The following is a 19928-nucleotide window of genomic DNA, read 5'->3' on the forward strand; positions in this document are numbered from 1 at the left end:
AATGAGCTATCAAACCAAGAAAAGACATGGAAGTAAGTAACTTAAATGCAGATTACTAAGTGAAAGAAGCCAATCTGTAAAAAGCTACCTACCATATGATTCCAAGGGATATAACATTCTGGAAAAGGCAACACTATGGAGAGAGTAAAAATCAGTGCTGGCCGTGGATGAGTGAAGGGAGGGGTAGAGAGGGATATATAAGTAGAGCACAGACGCTCTGAGGGCAATGAAAATACTCTACGATACCATAATAATGGATACATGTAGTGTGCCTTTGTCCAAACCCACAGACTGTACAACACAAAAAGTGAGCCCTCACGTGAACTGTAGACTGTGGTGATTATGGTGTGTCACTGTAGGTTCATTAGTTGAAGCAGACATACCACACTCCGGTGGGGGATGGTGACAACCGGGGCAGTTGTGCATGGATAGAGACAGGGGCGTATGGGAAATCTCTGTACCTTCCCCTCAACTGTTCTCTCACCCTAAAGCTGTTCTTTAAAAGTAGTCTCTTTAAAGAGAAAGTCTTACAGAGAAAACCAAAACAAAACAGATACCCCATATAACAGTCTGGAAATCTCAGTGGGATCAGACTTCTCCAGAGTGAAATTGGAAGGTTAGAATAAAGGAAGCAAGGACTCGATACCCTGAAGGGAAATGATTTTTAATTTAGAATTTCATTCCCAGAGCACGGTATTCAAAAATGCTGGTAACGCAGTGCACTGTAGAGTATCGGATGTTTACCCTCCTGATCGCATGGCTGACCCGGAGCTGTGGCTCGCTGCCTCTGTCCAGCATCAGGAGAGAATACTGTACTGCAAATCACTAGCCTGGGAAAAGACCTAAATTCCAAATTCCAAATATGGTTCCTACTAAATGTATCTCTCTTTTGCACCATTGCAAAGTTGAAAAATTGTAAGTACAATAGAACCATCATAAGTCAGGGAGGGACCATCTGAATATATCCATTCTCCTGTTGCACTATTTCTCTAGAGAACCCTGATGAATATACTACCCAAGCAGTAATGATCCTTCAGTTACCCATGCATGTCCAGGTCGGTACCCTGGAGTCAAGAAGCTGGACAGCAGCAGCAATCTGGTTCCTTAAGTAGTAGGGTCATATTGTCCATGTCGTGGCAATCCTGGGGCATTGCTACTCATTCTGTAAGTATAGGAGTCATTCTTCTAACCTATAACATCCAGCAAGAGAGCAAGTCATTCAAACGATCTTTCCAGAGAGCAGGAAAATACAATTTTGTGTTCTGATCAGAGAGGATTCAGAAGTTTACCAAAGTTCTAGGAACTTAAATTGTAGGCAGGGATAATATTGCTGTTCATCACTGTCTACTTATTTTCTATTTAAAGAGTTTTATCTTCCTAGTAGAGGGGGTTGGTTTAATAGTGTGTCAGGGGAAATGTCTAGTGAATGTATTGATTGAATGTATGATGATAAATGTGGGCAACTTATCTCGTAATCTTCCTCTAGGTTTGCCTAGCTGAGGGTGAAAAAAATTATTTTTAATATAGCCAAGAAGGTCATTTTTCATTGTTGTGCGATTCTAGTACCATATGTGTGCCTAAATGACTTTTTTTTTTCCTAAAAAGAGTAAGAATTTGTAGATTAGCACCGGGTGGAAGATATTTCCATACATAGCACTTCACACCTAAATGTCGAGTTTGATCATTTTAGCTAGGAACAATTAAGTTATGCTAGGGAGGAAACAAAAAAATACATATGGTGTTCAGATATCAAACATGTCCAGATTTTACTGAGAAAAATATGGTCATAATTACTCAAGGGGGATAACTGAGGATCTTCATTACCATGGGCAAGAAAAGGGTTCTAAGGCATACCACGCACTGTACGCAAAATAGAGGCCACACGAAGGACCAGGAGGAATGAGAATGTTTAACAAAGCAACTCAATGTTATGGCAGATTCCATTTTCCAATATGAGGTATTTCCGAACAAAAGCTGTACGGAAGACAACGTTCTCATTATTGTCGTCTTCTGCCTTTTGCTTATTGGAGACAAATGCAATGCTGAAAAGGTTTTTACTCTGATGTTCTAACAAGAACCGTACTTCTGTCACATCTAGAGTGACTGATAATGCTCAGGCCTCTCTATTACTTCATTCAAATAACAGGGTTTACTTGCTTTTTAGATCACTTGGGCAATAACGTTACTGTTCTTTTCTTCTGCTCTGTAGTCTCATTTTCACAGAGGATTGGTAGAAAAAAGAGGGAGGGATTGGGTAACCTCATTCACAAAAGAAATGAAAACTTCTTATTGAAATGAAATAGTTTGGGAAATTCTAAAATGATTATTGTTGTTGTTTTGTTGAAATAAGTAAATAAGGAAGTCTAAAATAGCTAATACAATATAGTACTCCTGAGTTCTAAGTCCAGCTCTATTTCTGTGTAGTTGTGTGACATCGGGCAAGGCACCAAACCTCTCTGGGCTTCTGTTTACTTATTTATAAAATGGACATCTTTAACTACTGCATCTTTAATAATATATTAAATGATACAAAATAACATAAGATATCTAATTATATATATTATTGAATATGATATATATATATTTCCTGGAACAAGTTGTATATAGCAATGTAGTCTACAGAGCAATGTCCTGTCGATGCTAACCCTGCCTTATTTTACAGTAACACTTGGGCCCTTACTTTTGGAGTGCATTACATTTTCTTGTATGTCTGAAGAAAAGCACTTTTGTTTTCATGTATTAACTTCTGAACTGCTTTTGTTGAGAAATGCAAGGTTTGGGTTTAATATATATTCTCCGGCTTTTTATTTTGTAACATGTCAAACCTTCCAAAAAACTGCAGGAACACACAATGAAGACAACATAACCTTCCTTAGATTTATGGATTCTTAACATTTTTTATTTTGGCCTTCTCTCTCTTTTTCTTCTCTTTTCTCTGCTCCCTTTCTGGATACCTAGGCATTGTCGACCCATTTGGGAATTCACTGCAGACATCATGATGCTTCATTCCTAAAAACTTTAGCATTTATCTCCTAAGAAAAAAGACATTCTCCTGCATAACTACAGGATACTTCCTTTGGAAATTTAACTTTAATTCAATATTATTATCTAAAAATATACTTTCTATTCATATTTCCCCAATTGTCTCAATAATGTCCTATGTAGCTTTATTTTTTTGTATTCTAGATCCAAACAAGGGTTAGCTGTTGCATTTAATTGTCCTCTCTCTTTACCCTCCTTTGTTCTATAATTTCACAGCCTGTTTTGTTCGTTTGCTTTTCATGATATTGATATTTTTAAGGAATTTGGGCCAGTTGTTTTGCAAAATTTCTCCCTATTCAGATTTGTATAGCTGTGTCCTAATGATTAGATTTAAGTTACAGATTTTTACAAGGGATGTTCTATAGATACTGTATTCTCAGTGCATCACATCAGAGGTACGTGAGATCATAATTGGAGATACAGGGTTTGATCATTTGGTTAAGGTGATAGTCACCAAATGTCTGCAATTTTAAAATTTGATTTCTTCTTACAATGAATAAGCAATCTTGGGAGTGACACTGAGACTTGTGAATATGCTGTTTCCCCAAAGTTTGGGCAACTATCAACAATGGTGGCTTCAAGGTCACTATGCTTTGGTTGTCCTCTAAAACAGTGATTTGGGACAATCAACACATCTCAGGTAGATGGAGGAAAGAATTGGTCAGTTTGGACTTGACCAGAGGCAAATGCTGGTGTGGTGTGGTGTGGTGTGGTGTGGTGTGGTGTGGTGGTGTGTGTGTGTGTGTGTGTGTAGAGGTGCTGAAGTAGAGTGAGAAGCTTTGACATGCTGTTAGCATTTTAAGCAGAGTTAAGTAAAGGCTAAGGTTGGGATTCCTAGTGTGAGGAATTGAAGAAAAGTAAACTTTTGTTGGGTATTGAACAGAATGGACACATTGTATTTTTTCTGTATTTGCAATTTCTCCATAGTATCAGACAAGACCTAGCACTTAAGAATAATGGGCACATATATTACAAATAATGCATACAAATCTTTTTGCTTTATTTATGGTGACTTACAGCTTCCTTTATTCATTTCTTCTCCCTCTCCCATTATATTTTAGGTTGTAATATTACTATATTTCTGTTAGACAAAATTAAGGTATTATTAATGGGAAACACAATCGGAAATTAATAAGGTGAGGTAAGTTTGCAATGAATTTGACAGGCCATGAAGTGCTTGTTTCCATGTGACCAAGTGAGAACAACAAAGAATCCAAACACACCTCCTTCTACCTTCAAGAATTGGACCACAATGTCTATGTTTGTTTTCTTCACATTTCTCTGATTTATCAGAGTTACTTTTCAACAAAAGCAGAATTCTATTATAATGTGTGGGACCAGTTATTAATGATAGGGAAAACAAACCAAATGTTGCAATAAAGAGAAAACATTCTGCATAGAAGAGCAAAAATAAATAATAACAGTAATATTCATGATGATGACAAAGAATGCTAATGAGCTTTGATAAAAGATCCTGAAAAGCAATGGTATTCTAATAATAGTACAATGACTGGAACAGAAAGCATGGAAAATGAATTGTGCGAGAGATTATACTTTAAGTGGCAAGAACAATCTAGCATAGGAAATGAAGTACGAACGACCATGAAACAATAGACCCCATTTATTCAAGCAATAGAAGTCAAGAAGTCCTAGCAAAGACTCTTTTGCCTTGTAGGATTATCCTAACATGTCTTCCATTGTTGTTTTTATGTTTCTCTAACGTATAAGAGGATTCGAACCTATAGCAGGAAGAACACTATTTTATTATGATGTCAGTATTTTAGGAAAATTAGCCAGGAATTTGAAAAGTAAGCTTTTTGCAAATACAAAGATGTCATTGTTGCTGCTGTTGTGCTTCTAGAATAACTGTATGATTGTCAATTATGAAAAGAGATCATAGTAGTGGATACAATTTGTGTCTGAACAGGAATGCACAATGCACAATGGGAGATTATAAGAGCAATCAACGGAGTGCAGGATATTATAAAGATTTACTCTTAAGCTGCAATATAGCCAAAATATACTGTTAAGAACCGGGAATTGTCTCGTGAATGAATAATAAAACAGCCATGTTTTAAAATCTTTATTTAAAACTACCTACAAGTTGAACAACTTTTCAAGCCCTTTTTAACACTTTGACAATTTGCTGGAACATTAATTTCTTTTTTTCTTTGAGCTGCAGTGGTTAATCTGATTTTGGTGCTTCATTAATTATGTCAATTAATGTGTGCTGAGAGTAATTTCATTTGTTGAAATAGATACCAGGTGAATCTGTAGTTAGGAGAAGGCTGTCTCTTTAGCACTTGTGTGCAGTTTTCCAAGATTAGTCACAACATAGAAGAGTAGTGTTTTAAATATAAATAACTTCTGGTTAGTGACCAAACTGGTAACTAGTTTATTTCTTGACAATTGAAATAAAATTATGATTTTTTCCCCACTTTCTCTTGTCAATCAAAGTGCCACTTTGACTAAGATGGTCCTAGTTTTAACAATGAATATCCTCTAACTTGGAAAACTCTTCTGTTCAAAGCAAGTTGGGACAGTTGGTCCACCTAAAACATGCTTTTTGTTTGAAAAGAAGTGTTATATTTACAATGTTTTGTGCATTATTAAATAAATTTAGCACATAGAATTTTAAAATAAATTTTCATTCATATTATAACTAAAATAATGCAACTATATAATGTGTAGTTTTGTTCCTTTTAAACTTTATGCAAACAATATATAATTTAACAATTTTAAAAGCAATTGTAGTCACAAGTTACGTACAATTTTTTGTCCATTAGTTAACTACATATGATCACAAAACCATGTGTAATTTTAAGGACTCCATTAAATTCTAACATATTTCCTTGTTTTAAGTCACTTAATTATCCTTTATTGTAGGACATGTATGTTGTTTTTATTTTTGCTCTATTATAAATAGTGTTGCAAATATCTTTGTATATATTATACTCCTCTTTTAAATTAAAGAAATAAAACTTTGAAGAAAATATACATAGGGTAGAATTGGATTGGCAACATGGAAACAGTTTTTCTTCTGTTAGCTAGTTTCTCATCAGTTAACCTGCTATTTAAACAACTATTTCATGAAAATTCCTGGTAATATGAGCCCATTTAAGAAACTGGATAATATTTTTTACTTGGATAGTTGGAACAATGTGTTTGCTTGTTTGTTCTGAATGTTGAGAAATTTTCATCACAAGATGTTGTTTCCTTTTTTAAAGGATTTTTCAAAAGAATAATGGCACTTAAAAAAATGAGATCACTTAATTTCTCAAACAAACATCCACTGTGTTCCAAATTTGACAGAGGCATTGAGGAACTTAGAAGTACTTCCAATTGATTTTTTAAAAATTTTCATTTATTTCTTCTTAAGTGAGAAGCAGGGAGGTGGAGAGATAGACCAGGATCCACCCAGCAAGCCCCTTATGAGGCGATGCTCTGCCCATCTAGTACCGTTACTCCGTTGCTCAGCAACCAAGCTATTCCAGCACCTGAGGTGAAGCCATGGAGCCATCCTCAGTGCGCCTGGGGTCAACTTGCTTCAATTGAGTCATTGCTGTCAATTGAACAGAGAGAGATAGAGATAGAGATAGAGAGAAGAGAGAGATAGAGAGAGAGAGAGAGAGAGAGAGAGAGAAGGAATGGGGGAGGGGTGGAGAAGCAGATGGTCACTTCTTTTGTATGCCCTGACCAGGAATCAAACCTGGGACATCCAATTGTCAGGCCAATGCTCTAACACTGAGCAAACTGGCCACAGCTCTACCAACTAATTTTTTTATATAAATAAATTTTTATTAATTTTAATGGGGTGACATCAATAAATCAGGGTACATATATTCAAAGAAAACATGTCCAGGTTATCTTGTCATTCAATTATGTTGCATACCCATCACCCAAAGTCAGATTGTCCTCCGTCACCTTCTATCTAGTTTTCTTTGTGCCCCTTCCTCTCTCCCTCCTTCCCTCCCCCCGCACCCCGTAACCACCACACTCTTGTCCATGTCTCTTAGTCTCGTTTTTATGTCCCACCAATGTATGGAATCCTGCAGTCTACCAACTAATTTTTAAGGACAGATGCTTGGTGGGAGGTCATTTTAATACTAAGTCTGACCCAATCAACTGTCCCTTCAGGCTTCCTTTCAGGGCTTCTGAAGTATGTATATAAAAACCCTAAAATTCAAATGCAACACTCTGAATCTAGAAAACCTAAACTTGAACACAGGAAAGACATTGAATCAGTTAACATTTATTGAGCACCTGCCATTGCCTACCCAGTCGCTATCCCGTAGAGTTGACCAAGTTAGAGATAAAAATCATGAGATATGTGCATAATAAAGTAATAGAAGAGTGTGGTAAGTTCCACTACAGCAGTGTTAAAATGGAGGGGGCTATGTCTTCTTATGTACCTGCATTATTTATAATGGCAAAAAAAAAGTCGTCAAGAACCTAAAAGGCTACTGACAAGACATAAATAAATATGCTGTGGAATAGTCATACACTGGAATACTGCAATACTAGACAACAATAAAAATGAATGCACATGGCTCAATAAAACATTGGCCCAGTGTGTGGACATCCCAGTTTGAATCCCCAGTCAGGGCACACAGGAGAAGTGATCATCTGCTTCTCTTCCCCTCCCTCTCTCCCTTCTCTTTCTCTTCCCCTCTTACAACCAGTGGCTTGATTGGTTTGAGTGTCATCCCCAGACACTGAGGATAGCTCAGTTGATTTGAGCATCAGCCCTAGATGGTGGTTGCTGGGTGAATCCTGGTCGGGGTACATGTGGCAGTCTATCTCCCCTCCTTTCACTTAAAAAGAAAAGGAAGAAAGGAAGGAAGGAAGGGAGGGAGGGAGGGAGGGAGGGAGGGAGGGAGGGAGGGAGGGAGGGAGAGAGGAAAATGAATGTACAGGTACTACTATCACAAATAAAACTGTCACAACAACTGACACAAAACACAGAATAAGTTTTAGAAAACTATATATATACTGATACAAGTTTTAGAAAACTACACTTATACTGATATCATTTCTATAAAATTTAAAACATGTAAAATATTATATGTTGTTTAGGGATACATCCAATAAAGTAAAATTACTGAGAAATGAATGCAGTGAAAAGTATGGAGTTCAGGATAATAATCTCTGGGGGTTGGGGAGGAGGAGAGAAAGGAAGACACAATTCCAGAAGAGACACGTTCAAATATTTGGGAAATTTTTCATTTCTTAAGGTACTGGGAGAGTACAAGATTGCTCGTTATAGTGTTTTGAAACATATAATGATACATTAAAATATACACAAATTAAAGTGCCACATAAGCAGAAAAGAGGCTGTTCATTCTGAACGAAAGTAGCAATCTGAATAAGCTCTTCAAAAGGGCTGGCCATGATGGATGAGTTGGTTGTGATGGATGAGCAGACATTCGGTAAGTCCAGATGGCAGGAAAGGATGCACCAGCATGGGCAAAGGCATGGAGGTGTCTGGGCCAGAGCTAGTTTAGGATGCATAGAAATATATATATTTATGCTGGAATAAAGGCAATTGATAATGCAACCGGGACCAGACTGCAAACGCCTTGAACACAGCAGAAATGCAGAATAATTACTAGGTTTTGTAAATAGGATCTTGCAATTAGGTCTGGGCTATAATTTATTATAGTCATCATGTAATTCCAAAGGATTGATAATTTCTCAACCAGGATGTTAGCTTAACTTAATCTGATCCTTTTAAATCTCTATTGCTCTTCAAATAAAAATAAAATCATAATTCATCTCAAGTCATCTACCAAATCTAATAGAGAAACTGATCTTCAGAATTATAATCAGTAATACATATGGAGATCTTCCACCGGTAGCTTTCCAGAGTCATTTACAGTTCTTTCTTATGAGTATACATCAATTATCCCACCTTAGCATGTCAAACAAATCTTCAAACAGAAAGCACTACCCTGAAAAGGACAGGAAGACTAGTCAGTTTTGTGAAAAATCGCAAGCTTATTAAATTTGCTAGAAATGCCTTTTCTACATGATCATTGTTTGGTCACCAGCAGATATCTTTCGTTGGCTTCATATGGCAAAGTCTGAAGAATGCTGGTTGATCAGTGTGTCACTTATCAGTGGCACCTGCAGAGACAATGAAAGTTTATGTTACAGCATTATGAAAAACAGCACATTTGGCAAACTGAACCATGAATTTCCTCCCCCCACCTTTCCCCCCCCCCTGAACATTAAAACTAGAGTTTGAAAAACAAATTCCATTGCAGAAAAAAAATTAAAACAGCAGGTGATAATTAGGGCAAAGATACAACAATGTTATTGCTAATGGGCAACCTGTCAGTTACTGCAAGCTATCACTTCTCCCCAGGAATAGTTGTTATTAAAAACAACTTATGAGGGTTAAAGAAGGGACATTAAACATGTTAGTTTCCTTATTTGCTCATTTGGAAATGATACAGAGATGGATCCATTAACCACCTCTGCCCACCTTGGTCTCAGGGAAGACACACACACAGAAAAATAACTGAAAGTTATAAATGACCAAAACATAAACCTTAGCTGCCTTGAGTTGAAAATCAATTTTCTTAATAAATTAAATTCAAATATTATATACCAGTATGTAATATCAAGAAGGGTGTATTAATAATTGCCATGTTGGCACAAAGTGCAAGAGTTATAGGGAGATAAAAATTTAGTAATTTAGAAAATCTGATACCAAAAATAGCTGTTGCTAGTTGAAGCCTCAGTCAGGGTTCAGTTCAGTTGATGAGCTTATTATAATAGTGTCCTCTGACTAGTAAAGGTTGAATGTTCAGGATGTAGTCCGTTAATCAGCAACTCAAATAAAAGACTGCACAACTGGAGAGGCTCTCTTAGATTAAGTAGTTTATTCCTGAACACAGATGTAAGTTTTTTCCTTTGTGTAATCCAGAACCACTTGAGTGTTTTCCCTACTAATCAAACAAACAAACAAACAAAAATCCTCTTTTGGAGTTATTTCTTTAGCTTTACTCTTTATCAACTATAATCTTTCAGAAAAGAAGTCACCTGTGCTTTACTGATGGAATCATGAGCTTGTTCAAACTGCCCCTTTCAAGTTTAAGCTTTATTTTTCATTCTGACCAGTAAGAAATCTGGAATATGCTATGCTTTATTTTGATTTACTATATAGTATTTCATTGTATATTCATGCTATATGTATAATATTGTGTAAATAAACCATAGTTTATTTATCCATTTTCTGTAGATCAGTATTTTAGTAGCATTATGAATACATGAAAAAAAATAAAGTATTATATAGGTACTCATATGTATACAACATGTTGAAGTATGATAAACATACAGAGAAGTGCATGTATTATTATGGTACAGCTTGCTGAATTTTCACAAACTGACCACACATGGGCAACCAGCACCAAACCCCAAGAAAAAGAACACGATCAACTCCCCAGAAGGCCTCCTCATGTCCCCTTCCAGTCATTCACTCCCAGCAAGGGAAAACCATTATCCTGATTTCTGATTGCAATAAATGAGTTTTGCCTTTGTGTCTCACTTTTTTCACTTAGCATTTTATTTATGAGATTTATATATGTTACTGCATTTAGAAGCAGATTGTTCAATTTTAGTGTTGTATAATATTTTGTTATATGAATATATTACTAATTGTTTATTCATATTATAGTTAATGATAAAAATTATTTTTATTTATTTTAGAGATAGATGATGAAAGAGAGAGAGAGACAGAGAGAGAGAGAGAGAGACTGATTTGTTGTTCCACTTATTTATGTGTTCATTGATTGATTCTTGTACATGCCCTGACCAGGGATCTAGCCCACAAACTTGATGTATAAAGACGACACTACAACCAACTGAGCTAACCTTCCAGGGCCTCATATACTTATTTTTAATAGCGACAGTTTTCCAAAATGGTTGTACTATTATATACATATCATTTGACTTCCTTTTGAGTAAAGAATTTCAGCATAACCATTAAGAGAACAAGTTTTAGAGTCACTCAGACCAAATTCAGCTTACCACTAAACAGTTATGCCACCTATGCATAATCATCTCAATCCTCAGTTTATTCCACTGTAAAATAGGTATAATAAAATGAGATTATTTTAACCAACATAGAACAGCACCTGGCACATAGGCGGTGCTTAGCTATGGTGGTTATTAATTATTAGCTCATACATCCCAGACAATATGGAGAATTACTAACAAATATGAACAATATAATCCACAAACAATTTTCATTCTCTGACAGAAGGAAATTGAAACTCTGACCCAAAAGGCATTACCAATTCTAGTGAGCATTACAACTGGATCCAGAAAAAATACATTTAAACATGATCCCCAAATGCATTTGCAAATTACTCTTGCCAGAGGCAAGGTTCTTGAATGCAGTGCATTATCACCCCCCCAGCCCCCCCCCCACATTACTCTTTAAAGACAGGACTGCCAAGGGCTGCTCTGGAAAGTCACTAATATTATACTTTTTATTATATTTGCCAATTTCACACCTTCCACAAACTAGTACCCAAAGTTGTTGAGAAGTGACTAATTGCAAAATTAGTTCCTAGTTTTCCTTGAAACCTAGCAGTATCTACAGCATCTTCCACAATCCTACAAACATAAAAATGATCCCAGATCCTTGCTTTAAAATGCAAAGAACTTGCCTTTTTTAGATGGCATGAACTTGATTTTCAGCCTGGATTTCAGCAGCCGATGGGACAGCATTCTACAAGTTAAACCAGAGGTTACTTACACTTAGTACAGAGGCTCTGTTTTATCTAATTGCTCTGGGTGCAGCAGATTCAGTTATCTTTGTTAAACAGTTTTTGGAGGCACATCGTGTTCCTAATAAGTTGAATCAGATCTCATATACCAATCACTATTTCTCAAGAAATAAAGCACACAGTCCACTGGAAAAGATGACATCTTTTGAGACCAGCAGTAGACCTGAGAGGGAACTTTTTGAACTTTTAACTGAAACTCTTTGATTTACAGATGAGAAAATTAGTCATTTAAGAGCCTTGCCTAAGGTCAAATGGTTTGTTCCCTGGACAGACAGGAAGTTCAAGTCTTTTTCACAGTTCAGTGATTGTTCCTCTTTGCTCTTATGCTTTGGCTCCCACCTTCTTTCCATCCTGTCCCTGACTTTGATTTCAGAAAGATCCAGACCTGGGATCCAGAAATGGGGACACTGAAGAGTGTGTCTTAAGGGAGTAAGCAACCGTTACACAGTGGTCAGGAAGTGCAAGGTGAGAGGCTTGCCTGCTAGAACACAAGATGCAAGAGGAAGGAACTTCTCCGTTTTGTGTACCACTATATTCCCAGTATCTAGAACTGTGCTTGGTGCATAGTAGGCCCTAATAATTGTTAAACGAAGAAATGAATGAATCAATAAAACTTGGGTGTGTTAGGTTGTCATCTCCTGTTTTCTCTACCATCCCCTTTCAGTAATGATAATAATATTTTTTTTTAAAGTGCACATTTAGATTCTATAGAGAAGTCATTTGCAAGGGTCTGGTATGGTGGCTGGCCCATTGTGAGCAATTAAGAAATGTCAGTACATTTTCCTTTTCTTCCTCCCTAAGCGTGTGTTACTAGGGTAAGGGGTGATGTGTGGCAGCGTTTATGTGCCTGGATAGAAAGTGAACTGGGTATCTAACCGGCTGGAGAGAAAAGGCTGTTGGGTGTCTTTCTGCTCTGAGTAAATAAATTCCAGTGCCCTGAAAAACGCACAGCTATTTTTACCAAGACAGGCTAGTCGCTTTTGTTCGATTTCGGGCTGCAGTAAGTAAGCTTTTTAGTACAACTTTTCGTAAGCATTAGCTACATTGCGGAGAGGGGAGGGGCAGTGATAGGAAAAGCCTGAAAGACCCCTCTCCTCATCCAAGTTCAGGGTAGCCCGCCGTGGCGGGGACTGCGTTTTGCAGGTCTAACTAGTCCTGTGTCCAGGGCTGTCTCGGTCCCTCCAGCCCGCCTCTCGCCTGCGGCGGCTGCCGAGGTTCAAGTTTGGCGCCCCACCTCCCGCTGCCTGCTTGGTAGTCGCCCGCGCGTCCTAATGGACCCCGTTTCAAGACGAGAAGGCTCCAGAGGTCATCAGGGTGCGGGGTCTCTCGGCCACGCGTGTGCTACCACGTGGGAGAAAAGTTTTCAACTCTGACTGTGGGGCCTCCCAGTGCCCCCCAGTGGAGGAGAGGCCTGCGCTTTGGCACCCGCTCCCCCATCTGTCGCCACCAGTCGCGGCCCCCTCCCAGGGAAGCCCCCTTATAGCCTTTCTCTGAAACCTCTTCTTCCCTCGCTGTGTAGGTCGCCCACGGAGAAAACTTCGGGAGCCTCCCTAGAGGGCGGCGCGGGCGCTTCCGGAGGACCTGGGGTAGGGGGTCGAGTGACAAGTGTCCCGAGGAGGGTGTTAGAGGGGAGCGCGGCGCTGGAAGCGCGGAGTAGATAGGGTAGTGCAGCCCGCACGCGTCCCCGGTGCGACTGGCGGGATCTTTTCACGGCTTTCACACCCTCGCGCGCTAACTCTGCCGGGCCACGGCGTACCCCACGCGGGTAGCCCCCTCCAAACCTCCCACCGCACCCTCGCTGCCCACTCCCGGCTCCCCTCCGCCCCCAGTGCGCAGGCCCGACCGCCCCAGCGCGCATGCCCTGGGCTCGCGAGCTCGGCCAGCCCCCAGCCTTTTGCTTTCTACACACTCTACAACTGGGGAGGGGGCGGGGGAGGGAGCCCGTGGGCCACGTGATCAGCCGGCCGGGGCCGCGGGGGCGAGAGCGCGCGCCGAGCGAGGCGCGGGGAGGGCGGGTACGCGTGCGCGCGCGCGCGCGTGCAGGCAGGCGCGGGGCTGGGCAGAGGCGGGCGGCGGCGGTGGGCTGGCCGTGGAGGGGGAGGAGCGGGAGCTGAGCGAGGCGGGCGGGCGGAGGATGGGGCCGTGCCCGGGCTCCCGCTGCAGCCGCCCGGGGACACGCCGTGCACCCTCCGGCTCGGGGCTCTTGCGGCGGCGGCAGCGTTAGCGGCGGCGGCGAGAACGGCGTTCCCAGCGCTTTCTGGCCGCGCTTCTTCCTCGGGCTGGGCGAAGCAGAGAGGCAGCGGCGGCGGCGGCAGGAGGCGGTGGCGGCGGCACACCGGTGTCTCTCCCGCTGGAGATTTCTTTCTGCTTTCCTCGTCGACGGACTCACCCCCTCCCTTTTTTGAGGAAGGGTGACCTCTTCTCTGGGACTGGAAAAAAATATTTTTGAGGAAGGGGGTGGGTGGCAGGGTCAGGGTCTGCTTCTTCTCTTCTTTCAGCTCCCCCACCTCCCCCCAACAAGACCGAAAAGCAAACCCCACAACTGCTCCAGCATCCTCCTTCCCTTCCTCCACCTCCCTTCTCCACCTCTCCCAGTTTCGTCCTCTCCTCTCCTAATTATTTCATTATTATGCTTCCCTCTCTGGGGGGTCTCATCCCTCTCAGGTCGCTCGGAAGCCCTGTCCTCCCCTGGATACATTTCTTAAAAATTTGGGAGCCTGGGAGTGAGTTTTCTCCGAGGCGTGTGTGAGAGGCGGCGGGGGTGTTTTCCTGCGCGAGGGGCGGGTGAAGTTCATTGCCCCCACTTTCCCGCGACCTTTTCGGACCCGATTTTGACTCGGGGGACAGGCGTTTTGGGGGGCCAGGGGGCGCGGCAGAGAATGGCCGCGGGGAGGGCTCCCCGGAGCCTCCCAGTCTCTTGATCAAAGCATTCCGCTATTCTGATTTATTGCCTGCTTGCTGAGTTATTTTTTTTTTCCTCTAAAGGAGACCTGTGTGTTCAGCCATTACTTTGCTCGGCGCCGCTCACGGGAATCTCCGACCCTCCGTGCGGTGGGCAGCCCCGCACTTGGGCTCCTAGTCTCTCGCCCTCGCTCCCGTCCCTCCTCCCTCTCTCCGCCCCTTCCCCCTTTTCTTTCTCCTCTCTTTCTTCCCCTCTCTCCCTTCTTTCGGCCGCCGTCTCCCCCGCGCCCTCCTCGGGGCGGAGGGAAGGCGAGAAGGGGGGAGGGAGGGGTTGGTGTCAATTTTTTTGTGTGGCCGCGGCTGGAGCCTGTGGCGGGCAGGCGGCGAGCGGGGAGACCCCGGCGCGGCAGAGCCATGGATGGCCCGACGCGGGGCCATGGACTCCGCAAAAAGCGGCGGTCGCGGTCGCAGCGAGACCGGGAGAGGCGCTCCCGGGGCGGGCTGGGGGCTGGCGCGGCCGGCGGCGGCGGCGCCGGCCGGACCCGGGCGCCCTCGCTCGCCTCGTCGTCGGGCTCGGACAAGGAAGACAATGGGAAGCCCCCGTCCTCCGCCCCGTCCCGGCCCAGACCCCCGCGGAGGAAGCGGAGAGAGTCCACCTCGGCCGAAGAGGACATCATTGATGGATTTGCCATGACCAGCTTTGTCACTTTTGAAGCGCTGGAGGTAAGGGGGACCCCCCTCCCTCTGGTTTCCCTTTATGCACGACCCCACTCGACTGCGCTCAGCTCTGCTGCTTCCCCCACTGCGCTCTGGCCGGTCTGTCTGTCTGGGCTGAGGTCTTATTGTTGGGGGGGAGCTGGGGGCGCGGGCAGGCAGGCAGCAGGAGGGAATCGCAAAGCCGTGCCTGGTCTCCTGGTTTCCTCGTTCTCATCGCCTTTCCCCTGCGCCCCCTCTCTGCACCCCTCCACAGCAGATGGGCATAGAGAAAGGGGTGCAGGCATCACAACAATGCGCCCCCCACCCCCACGGATAGCTCTGCCCCTACTCCTTCCTCCTCTCCCTCCCCAATCATGGCTTCTTGGCTGGTGGAAGTCTCTTTGCTGGGTTTGGGGCGCCTGTGGACCGTTCTCTGTGTGCTTTTTACAGAGCCATATGTCCCTGTGTGTGTGTGTGTATATATATATATATATATAATATATATATACCTTTCCTGGGGTGTCCTCAGGACTGGGGACTAATGGGGTTTTGTGGTTTCTCTGCCCCCCCTTCCTGCCTTTTTTTTTCCTGGAGAAGCTGGGGAAGGGGGCGTTTTCTCCTGGTTGGGAGAAAGGAGGGAGGAGGGGAGAGCAGAGAGGAGAGGATGTAATATCTTTCTGTCTTCGTATGGGGGTCTACTACAGAAAGGGTTAATTATAATATCTGTGCATATATATATATATGCGCACATGTGTAAGTACATGAGCAATTTGGTTAAAGGACAGAAAAAGGTACACCAAGGAGGACTGGTGGGAGAAAAGAATAAAATCCTAGCTGGTATCTGAAGGGCTTGTCACCCAATTGTCCCTCTCTCTCTCTCTCTTTTTTTTTTTTGGTATGTGTGTGCTTTCTCTTTTTTATTTCTGATTGGCTTTGTGTATGTGTGTGTGTGTAAGTCTTTATTCCTTGGACACCTGCAGTGTTGATTTTCAAATGCACATTTTCCTGTTCTCCAACCAGCTTCTGGGGAAGGTGGGGGGAGTTAGAGGGAGACTGTCCATGGGCCAGGGGGAAACTGTCTTTACCTGGAAGGGTCAGGTTTGGTGCTGGCATGCGTCATTGGGCTCTGTAAATGTAACCCCTTTTTTCCTCCCCCTACTTTCCTTTCCCCACCCCCACCACCACACATACACTGAAGGCTTTGAGATTCTGCAGAGTTGGTCCGGCTTTTCTTAACCACAAAACCAAGATAGTTGGTTTCTAGCCTTTCATGCACCTGATATGGTGGTTAGAGGTTCCTGAAGGAAACTTTTCCTTTCCCCTTTGATTTTTTTTTTTTTTTTTGCTGTTATTATGGTATTGTTTGAGATGATCAAATGCAAGTTTTGTTAATGACAGCTCAAATCTCACATGCAATAGCTGTGCAGCTTTAGAATGCTGGTTCTGTATGTGTGTTTGGGTGTCAGATTTAAATATTTTTTTGCAAAAGGAAGCCTTCCTGTCAGGGTTGTTTTTTTCTACTTGAACTGCCTTTTGGGCTGCTGCTACTGGTGGTGGTGGTGGTGGTGGTGGATGGTGGCCAGTGGTTGGGGAGGAAGAGAGGGTGGTTGGTGGTATTGGTGACCATAGATTTTGATGTTATTTATTGAGTCAGTTACCCCTGGATTCTAGAACTGGTGCTTTATTGGCTAAAATAGATCTTACACAATCGTTTTGAGTGTTGAGGCTCACTACTTATTAGGATTATTCTAACTGGGGCTTCAACTTTGCCAAGGTGGGAGGGTACTGTACAGTGTGACCTCTTTCCCTCTGTCTCTCTTGATTTAAGATAGGAATTGAAATAGCAGCATGTATGCTAATAGAAAATGCTGCCTGGAATTTGGTTTACAATTGCTTTCTGTGGATAGCTTAGGACAGTACTTGTAAAATCTGGTTACAAGTGGTTTTTCTTTTTGTATGATTATTCTAGGCTTCCCTGTGGCCCCGCTCAGCAAGCAAGAGGGGTCTACAGATTTCCATGAACATTTTTGAAGGCCAAGTGGAGGTAGATGTAACTTATGCTGTTGTTTGTGATCGTTTTTACTTTTAGTAAATAAATATTTGTTTGGGCTTGTGATGTGTACATCTGTCCATTTGGCATTTGAGAGAAAAATCCATCCTTCTAGTTTCTTTTGAGCTTAAAAAACTTAATTTTTAAAGAAGGCGAAGTTCAAGGTGTACCATTAAGACCATTCCTTTTCTTGCTGTGCTTTTTTTCTGCTACTATTACAGATTCAAAACCCAGGTTATTTTGGTTGCGGGATGCTATGCTACCTTCATGTCCAAATAGTATTTACATATCTGTGTGTAGGTCTACAAGGTCTAACTTTTTTAAAAGTTTTTAAAAAAACTTAATAGAAACATTTAAACATTTGCAACAGGAGAGAGAACAATTTGAAAAACCCCAATGTACCCAACACCCAGGTCAGCAAATACCAGCTCATGTCTCATCTTGTTTCATCTATATCTCATCTATTCATTTCCCACTCCCAGAGGTGACAGGAGAAATATGTAAGTATTTCTGTACGTATCTCTAAATGTAATGTAACCAAACAAACACCAAAACGGACACACAACCATTATCACACCTATATTAATAGCAGTTCTCTAATATCATCCAATTTCCTGTCAGTGTTCACATTTACAAGACCCAGTTTTTGTAGGAAAGCTATAAATAAACTTCTCAGATTAAATACACAGTGGAGGCATAAAAATCATCATGGGTGTCTGCTTCTGTGGACGAAGGTAGAGCTGTTTGCTGCATATTTGCGTCCATGCTGGATGATTAAACATATGTGCGAAGTGATCATGAAGACAAAACTTATGCGTGTACTTATTTTGGAAGATTCACTCCACCATCACCATGAAATGTGATGGCTTGTTAGGAAACAGGCAACTAAACTAGGAACTTGAACAGAAATGTATGTGACATGAAGTGCTTACAAAAGTTAAGGGTTATTATAGATGCTTAGAGTACCCTCCATACTATTTTCTTGTGTCTTGTGTTTGGGAGTTAAAAGAATTGTCACCAGGTAACATTGAGGCCACTGCTAGCATGATGTTGTGATAAGAAACCAGAAATGTTGGCTTGTACCTTACGCCAGTCCACAGCACTAGCTGGCAAACTGTGGAGCAGCATACTTTGGATGTTAATGGACACATTGATTTTGACTCCCCTTTTAGAAAGGAGGCTCCTAACTCATAGTGAAATGTGCTGATATAAATTGTTTCAGTCCAGCTATGGTTTTACTAATAATGCTGGAGCAAAAGTAAGAAACTGGCCTAATGAGAACCAGCATTTTTGTGTTGATTATTTTTTCGCTGTTGGACACTTGTTTAAGATGATGAAAGCTCTGGGAGTAGTTTGAGAAGCCCACACTTTATAGGCAGTGAAACTGGCTGAAGTAGTTTCATATTCTGCAGGGACACTTGTCTTGAGTAATTGTGCCCTGAAGTTCAAGTATGTGAGTCTTATAGTAGAAGATAAGAAGGTAGGTGAGGAGGCTAAAGTTGAACATGGTGTTCTTTTCATTAGGCACCTGAGAAACAGAATTGCCATTTGGCTATGGTATTATTTGGCTTTTGACTCATAGGTTGAGAGTGAATATCCCCAGATGACATGCCTCAATAAAGAGAGAAAGTGACTTCTAGCAAACAAAGTATACATGGAAATGTTGGGGTTCTGGTACTGTTAGTGTACCCTGATATGCCAGATAATATTGCCTTTCTGTTCTTATTTGGCTTTCTCTCTGTGTAGTTGCGATTAGTAAGCCATGTGAGTACTGCAGCTAAAAATTTGACTTGGCAAATCCATTATTTTCCCCCTCCTCTGTTGTGTACTGGATTCTTAGTGCAGCATCCTTTTGTACAACTGATGAAGGGAGGCAGAGATGAAATTGGTAGGATTAGCCGACAGGAGGCCAGCTGGAGCTTTGCAGGCTTGTGAAAATGAAGGAAGATTCATTTCTGGTGGGTACAGAACCAAACCGAGACGTTCATGTGGTCTTCATTTCCTAGCTCTGTTTCAGGGCTTACCCTGAAACTCCACACATCGGGAGCGAAAATAGGCCCTCCAGAATTTGTCGTACTCATAGTCTGCCATGTTAATAGGCTCTAATAATTTATTGTGGTCAAATCTCACTTCCTCAGTTGTTTGGAGAAACAACATTAATCATATCCCTTGTATCAGTCAGCAAGTGTTCGTGGGGTGCCTGATACGCATACGGCTCTAAAAAGAGCACAGAGGACCCTAAAATAAGGTAGCGCCTTGAAGGAGTGTGCTGTTGAGCTGATGAAGGAATCCTGCACCTACAAAATAATTCTGAAATAGGCACTCAGATGTCTGATACCAACTAAGTGCAATAGGCGTTCAGTGAGTGGCTTTCAGGGAGTACCACTGGCTGAAATATTTGAAAGGCTCCAGGCAGATGGGGCCTAAAAGGCTGAAGTGAT

The 19928-nt window shown here is 41.9% G+C and overlaps 1 protein-coding gene across 3 annotated transcripts in view; it reads left to right on the top strand.

The window, feature by feature from the left end:
* Nucleotides 1–13978: 13978 nt before the first annotated feature.
* Nucleotides 13979–19928, top strand: part of AUTS2 (activator of transcription and developmental regulator AUTS2) — a 1175598-nt gene continuing 1169648 nt past the window's right edge. For all 3 annotated transcript variants that reach the window (XM_066382453.1, XM_066382455.1, XM_066382454.1), the window contains exon 1: nucleotides 13979–15464. In XM_066382453.1, the coding sequence (XP_066238550.1) occupies nucleotides 15156–15464 (309 nt within the window). In that variant the 5' untranslated portion in view covers nucleotides 13979–15155. The remainder of the gene's footprint in view (nucleotides 15465–19928) is intronic.

The sequence above is a fragment of the Saccopteryx leptura genome, chromosome 4 (genome assembly GCF_036850995.1).
Source record: "Saccopteryx leptura isolate mSacLep1 chromosome 4, mSacLep1_pri_phased_curated, whole genome shotgun sequence".
Lineage (NCBI taxonomy): Eukaryota > Metazoa > Chordata > Mammalia > Chiroptera > Emballonuridae > Saccopteryx > Saccopteryx leptura.